Source organism: Amphiura filiformis, chromosome 18 (genome assembly GCF_039555335.1).
Source record: "Amphiura filiformis chromosome 18, Afil_fr2py, whole genome shotgun sequence".
Taxonomy (NCBI): Eukaryota; Metazoa; Echinodermata; class Ophiuroidea; order Amphilepidida; family Amphiuridae; genus Amphiura; species Amphiura filiformis.
This window is the reverse complement of record NC_092645.1, coordinates 2,200,634-2,224,127: the sequence shown is the minus strand read 5'-3', so window position 1 is coordinate 2,224,127 and position 23,494 is coordinate 2,200,634. Positions and strand designations below refer to the sequence as shown.

General features: G+C 37.9%; 1 protein-coding gene across 1 annotated transcript; it reads left to right on the top strand.

Annotated features, from left to right (window-relative positions):
- The first annotated feature begins 437 nt into the window (after window positions 1-437).
- On the top strand, window positions 438-22,971 carry LOC140139675 (uncharacterized). The gene is made up of 10 exons (XM_072161377.1): window positions 438-876; window positions 1,380-1,552; window positions 11,993-12,126; window positions 14,407-14,506; window positions 16,073-16,270; window positions 18,349-18,534; window positions 20,078-20,152; window positions 20,565-20,643; window positions 20,976-21,105; window positions 21,809-22,971. Exons 1-10 carry the CDS (start codon window positions 624-626, stop codon window positions 22,080-22,082), a joined length of 1,602 nt encoding a protein of 533 aa, XP_072017478.1. The 5' UTR covers window positions 438-623; the 3' UTR covers window positions 22,083-22,971.
- Window positions 22,972-23,494: the final 523 nt, after the last annotated feature.

Below are 23,494 nucleotides of genomic sequence, written 5' to 3'. Positions count from 1 at the left end.
CGGACGTTCTAAGGCTTTCTATATAAATATCGCGGGAAAAGACCAAAATTGAAAAGAAATGGGGTTTTAAATTGAAGTTTAGAATTTGAAAAGTATAAATCACGTTAGGTCTAAGGCTGTGCTAACACTTTTCTTTGATGACTTTGACCAACATTTTTTATTTTTTCAAATATTTAAAAAATTCAAGAATCTAAGCTAATTGAACAGACAGTAGTACTCTTTGTTTGTAGTACATGTACTTTCATCTGTTACCGACACAGTGACCTTGTGGCTGATGAACGCCACCATGAACAGCATCCATCTTGAAGACATGACTAAACTCTGTTTCATATTTTCAGAAAACTGTCACAAGTATTTATTTGTATTTCATACAGCCAGTTATCATCCTTGGTACAACTCATACAACCAAGTCGAGGTCATGCACCAAACTCAATTGAATGTAGAATTTGGCGGGTGCGAATCACTGGTGTAGTCGGTTTCGCTTGAGTACACAGGCACTCTGTATTATGATGCCAGTGCAACTACTTCCTCACTGAAGGAAATTAATATAGGCATACTAACGTTTTGGAAATATTCTACGTCTAAGGCTTCTAAGTTCTAGGGCTATTTACAGACCAACATTCATGGCGACTTCCGTGTTTGGTTATCATTGCGGGCGAAAGGGCAGTAAGCTACTTGTTGGTGCAGTATGTGTAAGTTTTTGGATGACAATATCGGTTTTGTATTACGGTGTACATCATTACGATCATGAACGACAAAGTTCATCGATAACCAGTGGGAATCAGTTGAAGCGAGACACTCGTGAAGGTGTAGGTGACTTTATGGATGAGGTTGAAATGGTCAAGAAACGGCAAAGGACGACGGTAGCTCAAAAAGGTATTTTGTTCTTTCTTTCTTGTAATAATTTGTAAATATTCATTCATTTCATTTCATTTCATTTCATTTCATTTCATTTCATTTCATTTCATTTCATTTCATTTCATTTCATTTCTTCATTCATTCATTCATTCATTCATTCATTCATCAATTCATTCAGTCAGTCAGTCAAAGTGCAGAACTCAACAGGTTTTCCCCCATGAATATACCAAATATTTTCTTTGAAAATTTCACATGTAAAAACATGTTCTGGTTTTGTTGTAAATTCCGGATAGGTACCGGATACCGATAGGATTGCGCACCCACTTTTCTCTTTTGACTTTATCACGGGGTGTATTAGCAGTTCTTGGAATTTAAAAATATTAAAAAATCAAATTAAATTTAAAAACAAATCCGATATAAATTCAAAAAATAAAATTCGAAAAAAAAATAAATATCAAAAAAACAAAAACAAAAAAAACCCTGCTGCATTGTCAAAAATATTATCACACATTTATCATCAGGTCCACATCATGTGGAAGTCAACACGGAAAAAGAAGATGTGAAGATCACGTCCCCTTGGAGCTCAGATTTGTTCATCTTTCCACCGTGTAAGAATGGCACAGAAAGATTCTTTTTTGATCCGACTATCCTGAAAAATGGCGAAAAACGTAGACAGTTTACAGGACGGAAATTGGTGAGTTGACATAAAAAAGAAAATAGCACTCATGAAAATAATGTAAACAAAAACCAGCAAGCAGAAACAGACAAAAATAAAGAGAAGCAACAAACAAACACATTTCCATTTAGGTAATAGACCAAAATATCAAGCACGAAAACAAAAACAACAACAATAAATAAACAAACACCCCAACATCCAGACACACAGACACACGAGCAAACAAACAAACAAACAAACAATCAAACAAAACAATATTTGTTTGATCTAAGTTGGACTCGACGTTGGGTGTAACAAGTGACTTCGACATTTATTAGCATACCAACAAATCAATGTTTGAGTGCAGTAAATAGTGTTACATAATGTTATCTTTAGTAGATAGCAGTGTTACATTATGCTATCGTCAGTAGATAGCAATGTTACATGCTATGTTCAGTAGATAGCAGTATTACATAATACTATCTTTGGTAGAGTGCAGTTTTAAAATATGTTATCTTCAGTAGATAGCAGAGTTACACTATGCTATCTTATATACCGGTAGTAGTGTTACATAATACTATCTTCAGTAGATAGCAGTGTTACGTCACACGAATGCACAACAAAATACACTGTTTGATTTAGTTAACAAAATCTAAGTCTTTAATTGGTAAAATATGATTGGTACATGCCAACAATTTCAAATACAATATAATCACACAATTGCAGTTTAAATAATCATTACTTAACCAGCAATCTTCTTCTTGGTGATCATGGAGTTCTACTCTATCTTCAGTAGATAGCAGTTTTACATGTTATCTTCAAAAGTTATCTTAGCAATGTTACATTATGCTGTCATCATTAGATAGCACTGTTACATCCGGGTGTTACATGATATCTTCAGGTAGATAGCAGTGTTACGTGCTATGTTCAGTAGATAGCAGTGTTACATAATGTTATCTCCACAAGATAGCAGTGTTATATAGTGTTATACTATCTTCGGTAGATAGCAGTTTTAAAGTATACTATCTTCAGTAAATAGATATTTCACATGATATCCTTAGTAAATAGCAGTGTTACATGGTTACATTATGCTATCTTCAGCAGAATAGCAGTGTTACATGATGCTATCTTCGGTAGATAACAGGGTTATAAATGCTATATTCAGTAATCAGTAGATATCATTTTTACATGTTATCTCCAGTAAATAGCAGTATTACACTATGCTATGTTATCTTCTAGATAGCAATGTTACATAGTATTATCTTTGGTAGACAGTGCAGTGTTACATTATGCTATCTTCAGTAGATAGCAATGTTACATAATGCTATCTTCAGTAGATAGCAGTGTTACATAATGCTATCTTCAGTAGATAACAGACTTACATGATGCTTTCTTCAGTAGATGGCAGTTTTACATGTTATATGTTATCTTCAAAGGTTATAGCAGTATCACACTATGTTATCTTCAAAGGTTATAGCAGTATTACACTATGTTATCTTCACAGGTTATAGCAGTATCACACTATGTTATCTTAGCAGTATCACACTATGTTATCTTCACAGGTTATAGCAGTATTACACTATGTTATCTTCACAGGTTATAGCAGTATTACACTATGTTATCTTCAAAGGTTATAGCGGTATTACACTATGTTATCTTCACAAGTTATAGCAGTATCCCACTATGTTATCTTCAAAGGTTATAGCAGTATTACACTATGTTATCTTCAAAGGTTATAGCAGTATCACACTATGTTATCTTCAAAGGTTATAGCAGTATCACACTATGTTATCTTCACAGGTTATAGCAGTATTACACTATGTTATCTTCAAAGGTTATAGCAGTATTACACTATGTTATCTTCACAGGTTATAGCAGTATCACACTATGTTATCTTCAAAGGTTATAGCAGTATTACACTATGTTATCTTCACAGGTTATAGCAGTATCACACTATGTTATCTTCAAAGGTTATAGCAGTATTACACTATGTTATCTTCAAAGGTTATAGCAGTATCACACTGTGGTGATATCTGATTTAGGCTATTACGTTTGGCAACTGACTCACGTCGTTCGGGCTGGCAACCCGTTCCAAGATGGCAGCGCCCTGTGTCAATAAATGTTGATTATTGCTACGTAGATTGCAAGTGTTTATGAATCACTTATTTGCCTCCGAACCCCAGCATAAGAATAAGACATGGTGTCTTAGTGGTGTAGCAATTACAGGGAAAGCCACAGTCTTATCGGGAGCCGTGTTTTGCAGAAAACAGCCGATGAAGATAGCATTGTGAGCCTGTGTCATGTGTGTGTGGCAGCGAATGACTGCAGAATTTGGCACACGAGTGTCGGTAAACACGTACATGTACAGTAACAATAAAACAAAAATAAAAACAGATTCAATGTATACTGAACTTAGTTTTATGGTGCATGATAAGCACGAATTTTAAGCTTAACAGCTTACTTACTTTAGCAAGGGAAGTGGCAGTTACAGCCTAGCTAGCTAGTCACAGTCTCCAGATCGAGTAGTAGTAAGTGTATACGTACGAACATGATCAGCAGCATGACATGTTCAGCAGTCTTAATTTAAAGTGAAATCATGGTGGCAGCAAAGTACCTCCATGGTGAAGTCAAGAATTTTTGGCAAAACAAGTGTGTGTTATATTGCAAGGTTATTTAAATATCTGCATAGCACGACGCAAATTTGCGCGTAAAAAGGCATACATACATGCAGCTTTACATACAATTTCTTTGCCAACATATATACATGCATAACAGACGCTTTCTTGATTTTGAGCATAAATCAAGGCTTTTGGGACAATAAAACGTGCTTCGCGATAATAATAACGTATCCATCAATTAATCTTGAGGTTCAACGAACTCAAGGCGCTACAGCGATACTAACACTTAACAGCGTATTCGGCAATTAATCTTGAGGTTCAACGAACTCAAGGCGCTTCGGCGATACTAATTACTAATAGCGTATTCGGCAATTAATCTTGAGGTTCAACGAACTCAAGGCGCTTCGGCGATACTAATTACTAATCGAGCGTATTCGGCAATTAATCTTGAGGTTCAACGAACTCAAGGCGCTTCGGCGATACTAATTACTAATAGCGTATTCGGCGATTATCTTGAGGTTCAACGAACTCAAGGCGCTTCGGCGATACTAATTACTAATAGCGTATTTGGCAATTAATCTTGAGGTTCAACGAACTCAAGGCGCTTCGGCGATACTAATTACTAATCGAGCGTATTCGGCAATTAATCTTGAGGTTCAACGAACTCAAGGCGCTTCGGCGATACTAATTACTAATAGCGTATTCGGCGATTATCTTGAGGTTCAACGAACTCAAGGCGCTTCGACGACAAGTGCAAATAAATCATGGCTGAGTTCCAGTTGCCATGTCCGCCGCATATGATATGCAAAGGCAACACTGAGGAAAACTGGAAAACATTTAAAGATGCCTATATTGATTATGCTATTGCTACAGAATTAGACAAAAAGAATACAACCGTACAAGCAGCCACACTAAAAACGCTGATGGGACCGGTTTGTAAGAGAATCCTTCTTGGGCTGAAATTGTCCGATGACAAGATGGCAGATGCCAAAGAAATCTTGAAAGCTTTGGAAGATAATTTTGTTGTCAAACACAATGTGCTTTATGATAGATACTGTTTTTATAGAGCAGTACAGCAACAGCATGAAAATACAGAGCAATTTGTGGATCGGCTACGACATCTGGCCATTAACTGTAAGTTTAAAGATGAAGAGGATATGATCAGAGACATTCTGATACTGGGATGTAAAGATGATTCAGCCAGAGCCAGACTGTTCCGAAAAGAAGAAGAGTGCTCACTTAAGATAGCCATAGATGCACTTAAGATAAGTGAGGCAACAACCCAGCAGTTAAAAAGCATGGCGAGCAGTAGTGAACAGCAAATACATTATGCAAGAAGGAGTAACAAGGCCAGATATACAAGACAGGACCAGCAGAATCCTAGATACCACAAAGACAAAAGGCAAGAGCATCAGAATTGCATGTACTGTGGAAAAGAGCACAAAGCAAGTAAAGAAGCATGTCCAGCTTATGGAAAAACCTGTACCAAATGCAAGAAGAAGCACCATTTCAGTAATGTGTGTTTATCACAGAAAACAGTTAACAGGATCGACCAAGGTGAAGACACAGATGAGTCTACCACAAGTTATGACGAAGTTAACAAGATAACAGTTGTTGAAGTAAATAAGTTGGAAAAGAGCATCATAGCAACAATGATGATAGAAAAGCAGAAAGAAATTCAGTTTGAAATAGACACTGGAGCTTCATGCAATGTTCTCAGCAAGAGTCATTTGAAGAACATTAAATACAAATTGAGAAGACAGAAACCATCCTGAGGATGTATGATGGAAATCTTGTACGCCCGATTGGCAAAGCAAAGCTGAAGGTGATAAACCCGAAGAACCAGAGAAAATATCTCGTAGTGTTTGAAATTGTGAGCTCTGACAAATATGTACCAATTTTGGGACGCAAAACTTCAGAAGCCATGGGCCTGATAGAAATTATATATGACAACATTGCACAAGTGCAGACTGCAGCAGCACAAATACGGCCTCTGACAATACAGCAACTAGAAGCAGAATATCCAGATGTGTTTGATGGTACTGGAAAATTACCTGGCAAGTATCATATAGAGATTGATAAAACAGTCACACCAGTAGTCCATGCAGCACGGCGGGTACCAGTTGCAGTCAAAGAACAACTCAAGACAGATCTTGATGACATGGTACAGCGCAAAATAATCATTCAAGAAACTGAGCCTACAGATTGGGTTTCAAGCATGGTAGCAGTCAGGAAACCATCAGGAAAATTGCGCATCTGCATAGACCCGAAAGACTTGAATCGGGCCATAAAGAGAAGCCATCATCATATGACTACAATAGAAGAAATTCTTCCTGAACTCCATCAAGCAAAAGTATTCAGCGTACTTGACACAAGAAATGGGTTTTGGCATGTTGAACTAGATGAAGCTAGTTCAAAGTTAACATGTTTCAATACTCCTTATGGCAGATATCGCTGGCTGCGCATGCCATTTGGGCTGAAAAGCGCACCAGAAGAGTACACAAGACGCCAACAGCAAGCACTTGCAGGGCTGAAAGGAGTAGAGTCCATAGCAGATGATATGTTGATATTTGGAGTTGGAGAGACAAAAGAAGAAGCAGTACAAAATCACAATGAGAATCTCAGGAACTCATGAAGCGATGCCAAGAAGTTGGCTTGAAGATCAACAAAGATAAGGCCAAGCTTGGAATGGAAGAAGTGCCATTCATTGGCCATATAATATCCAAAGATGGATTGAAACCTGATCCTGAGAAGATTAGAGCAGTTGGAGAGATGCCTCTACCAACTGATGTTAAAGGAATACAGCGTCTACTGGGATTTGTAAACTATCTCAGTAAGTTCCTGCCACACTTGAGTGATCTCTGTGAGCCATTAAGAAAACTCACTGTGAAGAATGTACTATGGGAGTGGACAGATCACCACACCAAAGCTGTAGACCAGATCAAGAAAGCTGTGACAGCCCATCCAGTTCTTCGCTACTTTGACAGTAAGAAAGACGTAACTTTGCAAGTTGACGCCTCGGAGACAGGTCTAGGTGCAGCCTTGCTTCAAGAAGGCCAGCCAATAGCATATGCTAGCAGAGCTCTGACTGACACTGAGACAAGATACGCTCAAATTGAAAAGGAGCTTCTAGCAGCATGGTATGGATTGAAAAGATTTCATGCTTACACCTATGGCAGAAAGGTATGGATCCAGAGTGACCACAAACCTCTCGAGATCATACAGAAGAAACTGCTTCACAAAGCACCTAAACGTCAACAGTGTATGTTTTTGAAGATGGGAACCTATGACTATGAAATTCAATACACACCTGGAAGCAAACTAGTACTAGCAGACACCTTAAGCAGAGCATACCTTCCAGAGTATGATACCAATATACAGCAAGAACTGGAATTGGAAGCAGTTAATCTACTTGAAGAGGTAGACCTTGAAGAGAGTCTGATAGATGTTATCCAAAGAGAGACAATAGCAGACCAAATCATGCAGCAGTTACACAACATGATAGTTCGTGGGTGGCCAGAAGACAAGCAACATGTTCCACAGCAATTAAAGACTTACTGGGGCATCCGAGAAGAACTAACTGTGCAGAAAGATCTAATCTACAAGGGAGAAAGACTTGTAGTACCTCCAGCAGCACGCAGGAGAATGGTTGAGAATATTCATGCTTCCCATCAAGGCATACAAGCATGCCTGTCAAGAGCACGTGAAAGCATGTATTGGCCAGGGATGACAGCACAGATCAAAGACTATGTTGAAAAATGTGATGTGTGTAGAAGATACTCTGATCAGCAACAGAAGGAAACACTACATCCACATGATGTCCCAGGCACACCATGGGCAAAAGTCGGAATGGACATTTTCCACCTTGATGATCGCAACTATTTGATCACAGTAGACTATTTTTCCAACTACTGGGAGATAGATTATCTACCTGACATGAGATCAGAGACAGTAATTTCCAAAGTCAAGATGCACTTCTCAAGACAAGGGATACCTGATACTGTAATATCTGATAATGGCACACAATTTACCAGTGAACAATTCCAAGAATTTGCCAGGAAATGGAAGTTTCAGCATACAACGTCATCTCCAGGATATCCCCAGAGCAATGGGAAGTCAGAAAACGCAGTCAGAACAGCAAAACGACTGTTGAAGAAAGCAAAAGCAGATAATAAAGATCCGTATCTAGCCATGTTGGACTTCAGAAACACACCAGGCCAAGATGGATTTAGTCCAGTGCAGAAACTAATGAGTAGGAGAACGAAGACTCGCCTACCAACTACTAAAAAGCTACTATCTCCAAGAGTGGCAAAAGGAGTCTCAAGAAAGATCAATGAAAACAAGCAGAAGCAAGCTGATTACTACAATCAAAACGCTAAAGATCTCAAACCACTTCAGTTAGGAGATCACGTTCTCATTTATGACTTTCAAAACAAGCAGTGGTCAACTAAGGGTATGATTGTCAAAAGATTACCTTACCGATCGTATGTGGTAAAGCTGTCAAATGGCAGAAATCTGAAAAGAAACAGAAAGCATTTGAAGAAGACTTACCAGCATGTTGATCCAATTGATGATGATGATGAACCACTAGGTCAACCACCAGCAGCAGCACCAGCACCAGTGAACCAACCAGTTCAACCAGCTACAGGTCAACAAGACAGCACCAGAGCAGCAGCACCACCAGTGAGAACCAGATCTGGCAGGATGGTGAAACCACCAGCATATTTGCAGGACTACCAACAATAATATGTGTTTCACATGTCTATACTTTGCACAGAGACAAATTTAGTGAAAACAATTTGCCTGCTTAAACAGACTCATGTGATGTCTGAACTGACTTTATGAACTTTCACAAACTTTCAGTGAATTTATGTAAATATGTTTTCACAAGTTGCAAGTTTTGGAATTTGTGTTTATTCAAAGAATCAACATCCAGGTTAACCTACATGCAATACAGTAACAAATCCTCATATATACAACATGTGATCTCGGTTCTAGCGTTCCATGGAAGAAAGAAGAGGAACTCTTGATAATTGTTCAAATGAAAGTGCCTTCAGTGTTGGAGTTCAAGCAATAGGGAAAAATAACACCCTGTAACCCAGCACAGAGTTTGGATAATCCATCCAGTTCTCTTTGTTTAAAATCTAATTTCTTTGTTTGAAAGTTAAAAAAATAAAAAGGCACTGAAACTTGATTAAAGAGAAAAAAGACTCTCATAGAATAACAAAAACTCTAGTTAATGGACATATTGCTGCCAATACAACTTGATCAATATTAGTTGCAGCAACAAGATTGTTCAATCTTCCCAAAAGGGGAAAGATGTGGTGATATCTGATTTAGGCTATTACGTTTGGCAACTGACTCACGTCGTTCGGGCTGGCAACCCGTTCCAAGATGGCAGCGCCCTGTGTCAATAAATGTTGATTATTGCTACGTAGATTGCAAGTGTTTATGAATCACTTATTTGCCTCCGAACCCCAGCATAAGAATAAGACACACACTATGTTATCTTCAAAGGTTATAGCAGTATCACACTATGTTATCTTCACAGGTTATAGCAGTATTACACTATGTTATCTTCAAAGGTTATAGCAGTATTACACTATGTTATCTTCACAGGTTATAGCAGTATCACACTATGTTATCTTCAAAGGTTATAGCAGTATTACACTATGTTATCTTCACAGGTTATAGCAGTATTACACTATGTTATCTTCAAAGGTTATAGCAGTATTACACTATGTTATCTTCAAAGGTTATAGCAGTATCACACTATGTTATCTTCAAAGGTTATAGCAGTATTACACTATGTTATCTTCAAAGGTTATAGCAGTATTACACTATGTTATCTTCAAAGGTTATAGCAGTATCACACTATGTTATCTTCACAGGTTATAGCAGTATTACACTATGTTATCTTCAAAGGTTATAGCAGTATCACACTATGTTATCTTCACAGGTTATAGCAGTATCACACTATGTTATCTTCAAAGGTTATAGCAGTATCACACTATGTTATCTTCAAAGGTTATAGCAGTATCACACTATGTTATCTTCAAAGGTTATAGCAGTATCACACTATGTTATCTTCAAAGGTTATAGCAGTATTACACTATGTTATCTTCAAAGGTTATAGCAGTATTACACTATGTTATCTTCAAAGGTTATAGCAGTATCACACTATGTTATCTTCAAAGGTTATAGCAGTATCACACTATGTTATCTTCAAAGGTTATAGCAGTATCACACTATGTTATCTTCAAAGGTTATAGCAGTATTACACTATGTTATCTTCAAAGGTTATAGCAGTATCACACTATGTTATCTTCAAAGGTTATAGCAGTATCACACTATGTTATCTTCAAAGGTTATAGCAGTATCACACTATGTTATCTTCAAAGGTTATAGCAGTATTACACTATGTTATCTTCAAAGGTTATAGCAGTATTACACTATGTTATCTTCAAAGGTTATAGCAGTATCACACTATGTTATCTTCAAAGGTTATAGCAGTATCACACTATGTTATCTTCAAAGGTTATAGCAGTATTACACTATGTTATCTTCAAAGGTTATAGCAGTATTACACTATGTTATCTTCAAAGGTTATAGCAGTATCACACTATGTTATCTTCAAAGGTTATAGCAGTATTACACTATGTTATCTTCAAAGGTTATAGCAGTATCACACTATGTTATCTTCAAAGGTTATAGCAGTATCACACTATCTTATCTTCAAAGGTTATAGCAGTATCACACTATGTTATCTTCAAAGGTTATAGCAGTATTACACTATGTTATCTTCAAAGGTTATAGCAGTATTACACTATGTTATCTTCAAAGGTTATAGCAGTATCACACTATGTTATCTTCAAAGGTTATAGCAGTATTACACTATGTTATCTTCAAAGGTTATAGCAGTATTACACTATGTTATCTTCAAAGGTTATAGCAGTATCACACTATGTTATCTTCAAAGGTTATAGCAGTATTACACTATGTTATCTTCAAAGGTTATAGCAGTATCACACTATGTTATTTTCAAAGGTTATAGCAGTATCACACTATGTTATCTTCAAAGGTTATAGCAGTATTACACTATGTTATCTTCAAAGGTTATAGCAGTATTACACTATGTTATCTTCAAAGGTTATAGCAGTATCACACTATGTTATCTTCACAGGTTATAGCAGTATTACACTATGTTATCTTCACAGGTTATAGCAGTATTACACTATGTTATCTTCAAAGGTTATAGCAGTATCACACTATGTTATCTTCAAAGGTTATAGCAGTATTACACTATGTTATCTTCAAAGGTTATAGCAGTATCACACTATGTTATCTTCAAAGGTTATAGCAGTATCACACTATGTTATCTTCACAGGTTATAGCAGTATTACACTATGTTATCTTCAAAGGTTATAGCAGTATTACACTATGTTATCTTCACAGGTTATAGCAGTATCACACTATGTTATCTTCAAAGGTTATAGCAGTATTACACTATGTTATCTTCAAAGGTTATAGCAGTATTACACTATGTTATCTTCGGTAGATAGCAGTGTTACATAGTGTTATCTTCGGTAGATAGCAGTTTTACATTATGCTATCTTCGGTAGATAACAGGCTTACATTATGTTATCTTATCTTCAGTAGATACATTATATTGTGTTCAGTAGATAGACGTGTTACATAATTAATTAAGTCTTCGGTAGAAAAGTTATGCTGTCACATTATGCTATCACCGGTAGATAGGAGTGTTGCATTATGTTACCTTGTAGATGATATAATCGAAGTTACCGTGTTTAAACTCAATTTGATATTTTTGTTGATTTGTTTTCCTTTTTCACCCAACTAGGTGCCATACGTGTCCGTATACCCTGCAGACGGCACCATGTTTCTTAACAAGCGCAAACGGGATGGCAACACTGTTATACCTAGGAAAGTTGTTGACAAACTTCGGGAAGATTTCAAAGCTGCTACAACATACAGGTACGGTGTACTTACCTTTCACACTTTCACCTTTTTTACATTTTATGAAGACTTATAGAATATCCATGACCAATTCAACAGTAGCTGATCCAGGAAGGGGACGCCATCCCCCGGGAAAGCTGCAAAGCCATGCAAAATCAGTCAAAACTTTCAATGTCTTTAAGGGAACTGGAATGAGCGTTTTGAGCGTTTCGACAGCATTTTTTGCGGGACATGACAGCACATCAGACCTATCGAATTGCATTCTGAATACGAAGAATGTCTTTCTGATATCAAATAATTTTCATTTTATGAAATTCACGATATAATACAAATTTTATGACAAATTTTTAAAATTTGATATTTTTCACATTTTGGAGATATAACAGTCCTCGAAGTAAATTTTATAAATTTAATGATATAGTCTTAAAGTGTATGTAGCTGGGAGGAAAAGCCGACGATCAATTGAAAATTTTGACCTTTCATATAAATAAATTTTGGATTTATAAAGCTCCTTTCTCCAGATCTTAGAGGGCTCAAAGCGCTGTAATTTTGCTGCAATGGTGAATCATCACAATCAGATCGCATCAACTAGGTTGCTGCCGAACGGCGCACACCTATCCGCATTTTAGATTGTAACATCCACCAATTACCTGTGCAGCTCCCCAAATTCCATTGGGTGAAGGAAGTTTTTGATAACCAAACAACTAATCACCGATTTTTGCGATACAGGAGGAAACCGGAGATCCCGGAGAAAACCTGCGAGAGCGAACAAGGAATCGGGATAAACCAAGTGCACATGAGTCCTTGGGCCGCGCCGGGGCTTGAACCCGGGACCTCAGTGGTGCAGAGCGATATTGATGATATGGATTTTCCCCAAAAAAGACCTAATTTTTTGATGTTTTGGAAAAAAAATCCATATCTTCAATACGAAAGGTCAAAATTTTCAATTGATCGTCGGCTTTTCATCCCACCTACATACACTTTAGGTAGAAATCATCAGATTTATAAAGTTAACTTCGAGTACTGTTAAATATCAAAAATATCAATTTTTAATCATTTGCCATAAAATGTATATTACATTGGGAATTAAAAAAAAAAAAATCAAAATTATTTGATATCCTTATATGTCTGTACTCTTATGTCCCACAATAAATACTGTCCAAACGTTCATACCCCATCCCTTAAGACATTATCATTCGAAATCAACAAAAGATATTTCAGCAGTATATGGCCACATTCTTTCTCTAGAGTGTTTTGAATATGTATGTGAAATAGCCTCAACAATGGAAAGCTTTGGAATAAAAATGTACATAGAGCATTTAAATTTCTGTGAAACTAATTTAGTCTCCACACAGCCAGTTTGGTTACGCTCCCTCCACACAAACAGTCTGCCAATGATAACGAACTGGTCCTTTTTGATTGGCTAGCGGTTTTCTGACGACGTCATCCAGCTCGCCTATTCCAAGCCAAGGGCATTCGCACACACTACAAGCCGGTTAACTCCGTCCGTCAGAACCTCGTCGCTCCCAAGGACAAGACAGCAACTGAGCAACGCTCCGTTTATCACATTTCATGTGAAAATTGCCCCGCTGCATATGTTGGTGAATCTGAACGCACGCTTTAATAGCACCAGGCTAACGGAACATAAACGCAAGAGCAATGCTTCCTCGCCGGTCGCTCAACACGCTCAAGCCGCGAAACACACCATCGCGTGGAAGGACGTGAAAGTGCTTGATCAGGATTCCAACTGGTTTAACCGTGGTGTAAGGGAAGCCATCAACATCAGACGCCACCCCAGTTCACTCAACATGTTAACAAGGACAAAGGCCGCCACCAGCTACCTCCGGTCTATGAACCTGTTCTGTCACATTGACATCGTCAGCTCCGTCATGTGACATCCCAGATCAATAACTCAATCACCATCAGTTTGAAAAAGACACAGAGTCGTCGTGTCGAAAGCTCACGTAAGTGAACAATTTTGTGTATAGGTTTAAACTCTACCAATATGTCATCCAGCTTGACTTCAAACAAGGCTTTCAATTGGTCTATCGGCTAGACGACTACTTCATATTCATGAGCACTGAATTTTGACTCGGAAGTACGCACTTGCGAGATTGTATCGCTCGCCAGCCCCGGTCGCCAGCTGACTGAGGTCAATCAAGTTCCCGTATGTATAGCTCTTTGTGTACATACGTGTAGCCAATCAGAAACGGCGGCAGACTGTTTGTGTGGAGGGAGCGTAACCAAACTGGCTGCGGAGGAGACTAAACTAATTAAGACCTATTTTCTTTCCCCCAGACGTGATTTTCGAAATAGCATTAGCAACATTGTTAGAGTGGAGCTAATGGCAATGATGGGAGGCTTGTCATTTGGTGGCCGGTTGTTCCTTATTGAAATGGTAAGTAAAACGCCGGGTCGCGGTCATTTACACCCGAATTTTATAATAACATTTTGCGCCATTCCAAGAGCAAAAGATTGAAGAATTAATTTATTAATTACATGAGCCCATGATCATCGCACCTTCCGCAAGTTCAGCATTGTTTCAATTTGAAGGCCTGTAAGCCTTCTGCGCACTTAAAAGGGCATTTCGTGATCCACAGCCTCATCCCCCCACTTTTTTCAAAAAAATAGTTGAGATTTTTATACCACTGGAAGCCTCTGGCTACATAATGTTTATGTGCCAAATATTTCTTGCAGATTAATTCGTTTAGCAAAAATATCGTCAAATTTGAATTTCGTTCTAATATACCAGAACGAAAAATTTACAACAGTGGCCTATGGAGTAGTGTAATACACTAAATCATGCATAACTCGCAAACGCAAAATCGGAATCAACTGAAAGTTTGGAAATAAGCTTTTTCGTGAATATCTACTGGAAAATGTCATAAAAAGTGGATGCTAGGATCACGAAATCCTCCTTTAATATCGTTACACGTAAAACAAAAGTGATATCTAAAAGACTAAACTATATTTAAAAACATAGTGGACGATGGAAAATTTGATACATCATTCAGCATGACGATTTTATTCCCCCACGTTATACCATATTTGAACGACAAAAGTTGAAGTTTCGAAAATGACACATTTTGACAATCCCCCTCCAGGGCGATTCTCGCCGCCTTTTGTAACGGCACATTACAGCACGACATACTTAACGCTCACTGTGATGTGTTCGTAATTTGCGTGCTTTGAGGAAGAAGTAGGCCTAAACTTGTAGGCCTTATACTCCATTATTTCATTCAAATTTATCATTATTATTTTCATTCAAAGTTGAAGAAACAAAGTCGTATTGTGCCGATTGAGGTATCAAAATACGCAGAGCAAAATTCTCCATCTATATCGACCACTTTATTTAGAAATCCAATTTTAGCGTCTTTATGAAATCGCCTTTGTTTGTAAAATGCAAAGTATAGATACAGCCTGTATGAGCCTGTCAATAGCCTCCATTTTTTTAAATCAAATTCTGCTCCATTTTTGGAAATGTTCTACCCGATGACCCATGTTTTCAAATTGTTACACCAAATGACCCCCTTCTTTTAAATTTGTATGCCCAATTATTCCTTTTTCATACCATGGACGGAATTAGTACGTCCATGGTTATACCCAGCGATTCCTTTTAAAAGCATCATTTTATACAAATAAGCCACTAAGCAATGCCAGTAGGCAGATACCTGTCACATCTAAGTTGACCCCTCCCCAAACAAGGACTCTGATCGACCGAGTCCGGATTCGATTCGGAATTGAGTCCGGACTCGGGTCTTATTATTATTGTTGGACTCGGACTTGGCTCGGACTCGGCACCCCCGGACTTGGACTCGAGTCCGGACTCGGTAACAAAATGACTCGGACTTGGCTCGGACTCGGATAAAAATGGACTCGGTTCGGCTCGGACTCGGACGAGCTGGACTCGGGTACAAGTCTGGATACAGGTGTAGTAATTTTACTGTATTCTTTTATAATTCAGGCTACGACGGTTCATCGTCGACCGTCCGCCGTAGACACGTCTACTTACCACACGGAATACGCTATAGATTCCGGACAAGGGGACGGTATCTGCCATCCAATGGATTATGCGATACATTCCGATTCGAAGGTCTACGTCATAGTGACAGTCAAAAACCTTGAGGAATGGGTGGGAAGGTTGATCAAAGAATTTGAACAGGTAGGTCAATCGTCTATTTCTTAGACGATATTAATAATTAATATTAAACTGTCAATATTATTAAAGCGTTTTAACTATAAGTGTGTCGACTGTATAGACGCCAAGTTCCATGACCATAGGTAGCTTGAAAATGTATTAAATGGGTGCTAACAAGCTCAGTGTTGGTTCAGAGGTTCCATGACGTTTTAACCCATTACAACAACATGAACAAGTTGCAATGCACCGAGTGACAAACTTTAATGAGCTATGACATCATCACCCAATTTACATCTCGCCGTGATTTAATAGTGTTACTATGCAAATAACCACAAACCTTGCTCCATAGTGTAATGTGACATGCTAAATAGCTTTCCCAATTTAATTTTACGTGCTGAAGGCCACACTCGCCATACCTCAATAAACATCAAAAGATAGTTAGCGTCTATATTTCTGTGTATAATATTTGAGTGTTTGCCAAATGCCAAATATGGGCATTATGACCAATATTTATGAATGTTGCAAGGTACCTATAGGGAAAATAGCCGGATGGTGTCCAAATTTGGCTAGAATATGCCTTATGGTTGATACTATCATAGACAGTAGAGAGAACTGTCTATGATACTATCGAGTGAGTTTGATAGTTTTTTATGAATGAACTGTAGTATGAATGGCAGCATGTCGTCATCCAAATTCACTACGAACAGTGAAATGCTTGGTTGAAATTACATCAGATAACTGTGTCGGTTTTTTAATTTTAATTTTGTTTTTATGTAATATGAAGATAACATATTCAAATCAATATTGTGATATTTTGGCCTAAATACATTTGTGTAGCAGATACGTCTTTCGAAAGGAGTGCATACATGCAATTGGTCTATACCCTTGAGTGTGTGATTATTATGTAGTCAATTCACCACACACATGTGAATGGGAGATTTCCTCTAACTTTTTCTAATACATCATCAATAAGCGTTTGTTTCTTCTGTATAAGTTATTACAATTACGGTGACACACATTTATCATCTAGACTACTTAGCTGCTATGGACTATATTGCTTTCAACATGTTCAAACATTAAGGGGTGGGGTATGAACCAGGGCTGTCAACTTTTTGGAATTGCTTGGCGTGAGACAGAGGCGTACCGGGATATGCTGGCTCCAATGTTCATTTTGACCCATGATTATTTGAGCCACGGCGCTCGAGAATGTGAAAAGCGGCGGGGGGGGGGGGGGGGGTAGTAACAACAAATTATTCATGACAATGCGTGAGATTTTAATCATTTTCCAGCTTTTTGCGTGAGATTTACTACCTAGGCGTGAGATTATACTACCTTGGCGTGAGACCGTGAGAAAGTGACCCAATGCGTGAGACTCACGGCCAATGCGTGAGAGTTGACAGCCCTGGTATGAACGTTTGGACAGTATTTATTGTGGGACATTAGAGCACATCAGACATATCGAATTGCAATCTGAATACGAAGAATGTCCTTCTGATATCAAATAATTTAGATTTTTTGAAATTCGCAATGTAATACACATTTTATGGCAAATGATTAAAAATTGATGTTTTTGATATTTAACAGTACTTGAAGTAAACTTTATAAATCTTATGATTTATACTTAAGGTGTATGTATGTGGGATGAAAAGCCGACGATTAATTGAAACTTTTGACCTTTCGTATTGAAGATATGGATTTTTTTCCCAAAACACCAAACAAAATTAGGTCTTTTTGGGAAAAAAATCCATATCTTCAATATGAAAGGTCAAAATTTCAATTGATCGTCGGCTATTCCGCCCAGCTACATACGCTTTAAGAATATGTCATTAGATTTATAAAATTTACTTCGAGGACTGTTATATAAAAAATGTGAAAAATATCAAAATTTAATGATTTGTCATAAAATTTGTATTATATCGTGAATTTCAGAATGCAATTCTACATGTCTGATGTGCTCTCATGTCCCACTAAAAATACTGTCGAAACGCTTTTATCCTGATCCCTTAAAAAACGCATTACCTTAACTGGAATCATGCCAACATAATCCATCACAACCAGAATAATTTGTAATTCAGTTTGGACTCTCTTATTTATTATTTCAGATTCAAGAGCAGCCAGGAGACTGCGGTGATTTTGAGCTGATACTAACCGATTTTAATAACACAGATATAGCATTAGTTCATATGGTCAATGCCTCTGTAATTAGCCCTAAAATTAAGATCCTAGTCAATATGGGTGATACGTACAACAAGGGTGCCGCAGTGAAGTCTGCGGTTGACCTTATACAGGTAATAGAACATCTCAATTGATAAAACCATAAAAAATTCGGTAAAAATTTAATCTAACATTAATGAAATAATATTAGTAACTAGGCCTATTGTCACTTGTCATAAAGGCTTCCTGGTCATTAATCCGAAATAACGTGGTTATTCTCTAAAAACATTAAGCCTAACTTATAAAATGACCATAATACGGGTTCTTATTTTCAAGAACCTTTTGGGTTTTCCCTGGAAACAGTGTAATACCTTTTGACACCTTTGCTTAGATGCTATACCAACTTAGATAATTACCCCGGAAAACTACTAAATACAATAGGGCCATATTAGAAAAGAGAACGATTGTCATATATTATTGCGCATTCGCATCATCATTACTGGAGAAACGTGGTGATAGTTCCAACACACAGTGCATAACTTCGACCAAACTTCGACAGCCAATCATGCACGTGTGTTGTTTTACCAGGAATGAGAAAGCAAAGAGAAAGTAATACAAAGGCTGTAGACATTATAATGCGCCAATAAAGTATCCTTACACTTGGAAAAATAATCAGAATTTCCAAACTGAACAATACTGGGGTAAATTGTTGCCCTATCTCATCCTGCACATTATGACACCACATCGAATCCAATGTGACTTCAAGAAGCAAAGTTACAAGCATTTGATTAGACGAAGGCCCAGTTTTAAAAGTGACAAACTGGCCTATTCCAAACTCCACAGACTAGACATCTGGGTTGAGAGTGGTGAATGGCTAATTTATGCGTTTGGCTTTAATTAAAGGAGTGTTTCGTGATCCGAGCATCCTCTTTTTATGACATTTTTCAGTACATTTCCACGAAAAAAGCCTATTCCCAAAATTTCAGTTGATTCCGATTTTGCGTTTGCGAGTTATGCATGATTATGTGAATTACACTGCTCCATAGACAATGCGTTGTAATTTCGTTCTGGTGCACCAGAACGAAATTCAAATTTCACGATATCTTTGCAAAGCGAATTAATCTGCAAGAAATATTTTGTACATAAACATTATGTAGCCAGAGGTTTCCAGTGATATAAAAATCTCAACTTTTTTGAGAAAAGTGGGGGATGAGGCTGTGGATCACGAAATGCCCTTTAAGAACAAAAGGACCAAAAGAAAACGGAAACAAAAGAACTGACAAATAAAATGAAAGTTATGAGAAGTACAGAGAAGCAAAACTGAAATAAAACCGTCTATTCAATTGCTTGTAACTTTACTTCTTGATGTCACATTGGATTCAATGTGGTGTCATAATGTGCAGGATTAGAGAGTGCATCTATTAACAAAACAAATTTACCCCAATATTGTTCAGTTTTGAAATTATGATTATTTTTCCAAGTGTAAGGATACTTTATTGGCGCAGATAGAAATGATAAAGACGTGTAGATTCTCAGTTATTTGCAGTGAGGAATGAATCTCGGATGTAGTTGTAGGCATTTTTCAAAGCTCTAAAATAATCGGGCTAAATTTTGCCACGAACCCAGAACTATTTCTCTGACAAACGACAAAAAAGCCTATTTGTTTTTCTTCTACAGAACCCGAATGACATAGTTTTCTTATGTGATGTGCATCTAGAGATTCCAAGTATATTTCTTAGTGACGTCAGGAAGGTAAAATATTGCTTTTCTCCTTTTAAAACTTGACAATTCCCCCCCCCCCTCCAGGGTTCAAGTACAAAAATCCAGATTCTCCCTTCAAGACCCGGCGTAAAAATTGAACGGACTTCGTAACATTTAATGCACACGCGTGCTAAAAAAAAACCACTTCAACATTTTTAAAATGTTGTCAAATGTTATTTCAGAATATTTGTTGGCAAAATATCTTGCCAACGCTTTTAAGTGTTAGCATCAGATTGTTTTGCAGCAAGTTTACAAAAACGTTTTGAATGTTAGTAAAACGTTTTACCCTTTATATAACACAGCATTTGACGTTTTCTGTAAAACGTTTTGTGTTTGCTAGATATCTCTTCGTCATGATTGGACACACACAACGTTTTGAACATTTCGTAATTATTTCTTTCAGCATGTGATTCGAAACAAGATGGTATTTGCACCGGTCGTAGGCAAACTAGAGAAGGACTCATCACCTGACAACCCACAAGGTAGGTCGACTCAATCAAGGCCACTCACTCGTTCGCTCGCTCGCTCACTCACTCTAACACACCCCCCTCACTCACCCACTCACCCCGCACGCACTCACCCCCACTCAGTGACTCACTGTCTATCAGTGATTGATCGTTTGATTAATCGCTCACTCACTCTAACACACACCCCTCACTCACCCCGCACGCACTCACCCCCACTCAGTGACTCACTGTCTATCAGTGATTGATCGTTTGATTAATTTATTGATATGTTGATTGATTGATATTGATTGATTGATTGATTGATCTTCCAACTGGTTACTACCCATTTAATTTCTGCTCATATGCAGGTGAATGGGATATCGATGGTTTTAGTGTCATTGCCATGACGAAATCAGATTGGGACATGATTGGTGGAATAACCACAAAAGAATTTAAAGGTGACCAATGGGGTGACGAAGATTGGGAAATGATTGACAGGTAAGTTATAGTTGACAAGTTTTGAAAACGCTCCATGGCACGCGATTACTCAATCGCCGAATGAAAAATGTCTTGGTCGTTGGTGTACAAAGTGTAGCTTAAACACAAATTATATCGCTTATACAAAGTAAGCCAACATCATGCGAGGATTGGGGGGGGGGCTTTGGGGGCGCGAGCCCCCCGGGGTAAAAGTAGGGGCGGCCGAAACGAAGGGGCGGCGGAAGAAGAAGGGGTGGCAAAAAGAAGGGCGGCGGAAGAAGAAGGGGCGGCAAAAAGAATAAGTCAAGAAAAAGGGCGGAAAAATGGAAAAAGTATAAAAAAAAACTGTGAAAAAATGGTACTACATTGCTTTTAGGGCGGTAGCGCTTATAATCCTTTTTTTTTTTTTTTTTTTTTTTGCTCTTCACTTTTTCAAACCACCGAAAAAAAATTGGGTGGCAAAATTGAATTTTCTTCAGCCCCTGGGGTAGGCGCGGCCACGGTACGCCACTGCACATGGTATAGGATATTTGCCCGGGTAAAATCATATTTGGAGAGGGTCAGCGGGACCATTTTGCGAATCCCTCCCTCTTGCCGTTTAAACTTTGGCCGGTACACTGTAGGCCCTACAGTGTACCCATTCCCGGATAACTGTTTAACACTTCACCACTGATCAAACTCTAAATTATTTTGTTGAAAAACAACTTTCTTATATTTATTATAGAATTGTCAATTCGGGTCTACTAGTTAATCGGAGGAGAGTTCCAAGCTTGTTCATAAATTATCATGATGTCAACACCAGGGTGTGGCCGAGTGGAAGGGCCCAAGTAGTGGCAGGAGGACAGGAAGTACAAATGAGTGGACGGGAAGAACTCGAAACCAGCCAACGTAAAGAAGAAATGAGAGAACGGGATGATCTACTTGAGCTACATGTTGGACCCGGACGAAGAAGAATGCACTCTTTTAATGCAAATGCAGAGGAAGGACTGCTTACATAGAGATAATCATGACAAATATCAGACATAATCTGATGTGAATTTTTGGAAGCAAGTAACTTGTCAAAATCGATGTTTTGTTCTTGAGTACCGAATGGATGACAACAGCATAATTGATAACATAATTTTATGATTTTCGTGACTACACCCTCTTTCTTTAAATTTTCAATTTATAACAATGCTGCCAAAAGAGGGCGTTAGTTGCATGAGTCAAGTTGCAGACCCATTCAAGTTGCATGCATGTCCTTGTCATGCTTGTTGCATGCATGCTTGTGTGAGTTGCGTCCTGCTGCACTGTGCACCTTTTTGCACACACACAATGTACGATCTTTTAAAATGAGTGCGGTCGGTTTTTTTTAAACCTGATTTTTTTGGCATAATGTTTATACATGTCCCACAACGTCATCATCTCTATATCTTCGTGCAGATATTATGGCGAATCCACTAGTTCTTCAACAGCCACGCATGGCAATTTTGTTCGAGAAAGGCCGATCAACTCAGGCTAAGCACACCACCGGTTACGATAAAAAAATATATACGTTTCTTCCCATTCAGAATGCAGCGTTGCCATTTATCAGCTGAAAATACTCATTTTTACGATCTGCGCATGCTCATTACCCTCTTTAACGTTACCAACTCAATTCGATTTATTTTGGTCAGTTTTTGTTTTCAAGACGCAGGTTGGGTTTTCAATACGCACAGTGACGCTTATCATATTCTTTCAACACATATCAGTATTCAAAGTTCGTTTGTTAAAGTTCCCCATTTGATTGACAGCTCTGATTTGATTGACAGCTCTGATTTGCTTGATAACCTACCTGTGAGCAATTGAATGAATTACGAAAAGCTTTGTTATTTAAGGGTACATGCCACAAAATAGCTTTCCATAGACTTTACGTGCAAAATAGGGGTCACGTTTTAGGCTATAAGTTGAGTTACGTCTTACTTTGAAATATATATTTGATATCATCTTAATCAGAACAAAATTCTGCATAACATATATGAAAATGACACCATATTTTAGGTCTACTTTTTGAGAAAAATAGCACTATATAAAAAGACCCGATTTTCCCGTGTTTACGTCCGACTGCTAACTGCGTTTTGACCTCGTGTGTTCATGCGCTCATCATCGTAAACATCACTCAAATTTTCGCGTTTTCTGTTCAAATTAGTAGAGATCACATTCACAAGTTCTAGCAAAACACGATTTGCAACACTAAAATTGTTAATATTGTACCGATTTTGCACATTTTTTATGCAAAGTTGGGACTATAGTCGTGATAAACTTTTACCGGAAACCGCTTCACATGCGGATTTAGTGGTATGCACCCTTAAGGGGCATCTCGTGATCCACAGCCTCATCCACCACTTATCTCAAAAGTTGAGATTTTTATACCACAATAAATCTCTGGGCT